General features: G+C 33.2%; 1 protein-coding gene across 1 annotated transcript; it reads left to right on the forward strand.

The window, feature by feature from the left end:
• Positions 1-585: 585 nt before the first annotated feature.
• LOC133323880 (uncharacterized) lies at positions 586-1,210 on the forward strand. Its single transcript, XM_061532782.1, has 3 exons — positions 586-738; positions 793-960; positions 1,043-1,210. The coding sequence occupies exons 1-3, from the start codon at positions 586-588 to the stop codon at positions 1,208-1,210; spliced, it is 489 nt and encodes a 162-aa protein (XP_061388766.1).
• The last annotated feature ends 258 nt before the right edge of the window (positions 1,211-1,468 follow it).

Here is a 1,468-nt window from a genome sequence, read left to right on the forward strand (position 1 = left end):
TATATATATATATGTGGGAGCAATATCAAAATCTGAACCGATTAACACACATCACTCTAGGAACCATGTGTATATCTCGTTTTCTTTTGCCTGTTACAAACATATGCACAAAGACATAATACCCTGTACCACAGTGTGGTAAAGGGTATAAAAATGCGGATACGTCTTATTTGTACACCCGTTTCAATGTCCTAGGGGCATTTTCAAAGCAAAGTGTTTTTATTTTAGGTTATTTTATATTTTAGTTCTTTTTGGGATTAATATCATCTTCACGGAACATTTTACAAAGGCCACGTGTGATTTCAAGGTTCCAGATCAAATTCCCAATCCCGTTGTCTCTACAGTTTGGTATTTTTTAAAAAAATCACTCCTATAAAAGTCTATGAGAAAATACATGCTTATAAAGGTCCTAATTTATTTTTAAATCCACACTAATGATAGATAACATCTTTTGGATACTTCGATATTTTTTGTTCCCGTCTATAATTCATGTCGATCGTCTTAACTATAATTTACTGATAAAAAATCTAATTGAAGCTTTTAACTAAAACAACAATCAAGTTAACACGCTTTGAAAACGATGAGATGTTCGAAGGATGTCCCGATGTACCGAATAGCTTCAATGTAATAGATGTGGTTGATAATACCTTCATTGAAATGGAATATGCCGATGGATTTGTGAGTGTGGCCGGTAATCATACCCTGTTGTGGGATGTCCAACCAACGGATCGCATTGAGGTGAGTAGGGGTCTGAAGTCATGATTTATAGATTTATAGATAAAATCGCACTAGGCAAGTGGTGAAATGTATCACTATCGACGTGGTAGTTGGCAGCCAACACCATTTTCGATGACCATTACGGATTTCTGTAGTGTTCAATTTGATCCGAAATCCTTGTGGTATCAAGTTTGGACCAGACACATACCCAAGGAAAGGCGTAAATGTGTTAATAATTATGGTGTTAGTCTATCTATTTATGGGGAAATGTGAGTGTTTGTGTATTTTGTTTTTTTTTTTCTGGGTTCTTCTTTTTTTATTAAAGCATAACTATTCCTACGAACCATTTACTGTCGATGTCAGCTATGAATCAATTACTAATCTTGAAGGGCGTTACAAAGTGATGGGTTACGGATATGCCTACGATGAGAATAATAAAAGACGCAATAATACTATTTGCTATCAGGTTATTGGGGAAATATATACAATTTGAGACTATACAAATATTTTTTGTAAGATCTCTACTAAATTAATTGGTATGTTATTCGTATAATAAAGTACACAAATAAGTATATAATTGACACTTGAAAACATATGTATACAATTATCAAAAGAATAAAATTTAATTGGTTCTATAAACACGCTTCATCTTTTAATATCCCAGTTTGTGAAAGGCCATGCAAAATCGCTTTAAAAATTATTCTTGTGAAGAGGCTTACAGCATAAAAAATACCCGCTTAAAATTACCTAA

The sequence above is a fragment of the Musca vetustissima genome, unplaced genomic scaffold (assembly GCF_032173495.1).
Source record: "Musca vetustissima isolate MV318-11 ecotype Yass unplaced genomic scaffold, APGP_CSIRO_Mvet_v1 utg67438, whole genome shotgun sequence".
Taxonomy (NCBI): domain Eukaryota; kingdom Metazoa; phylum Arthropoda; class Insecta; order Diptera; family Muscidae; genus Musca; species Musca vetustissima.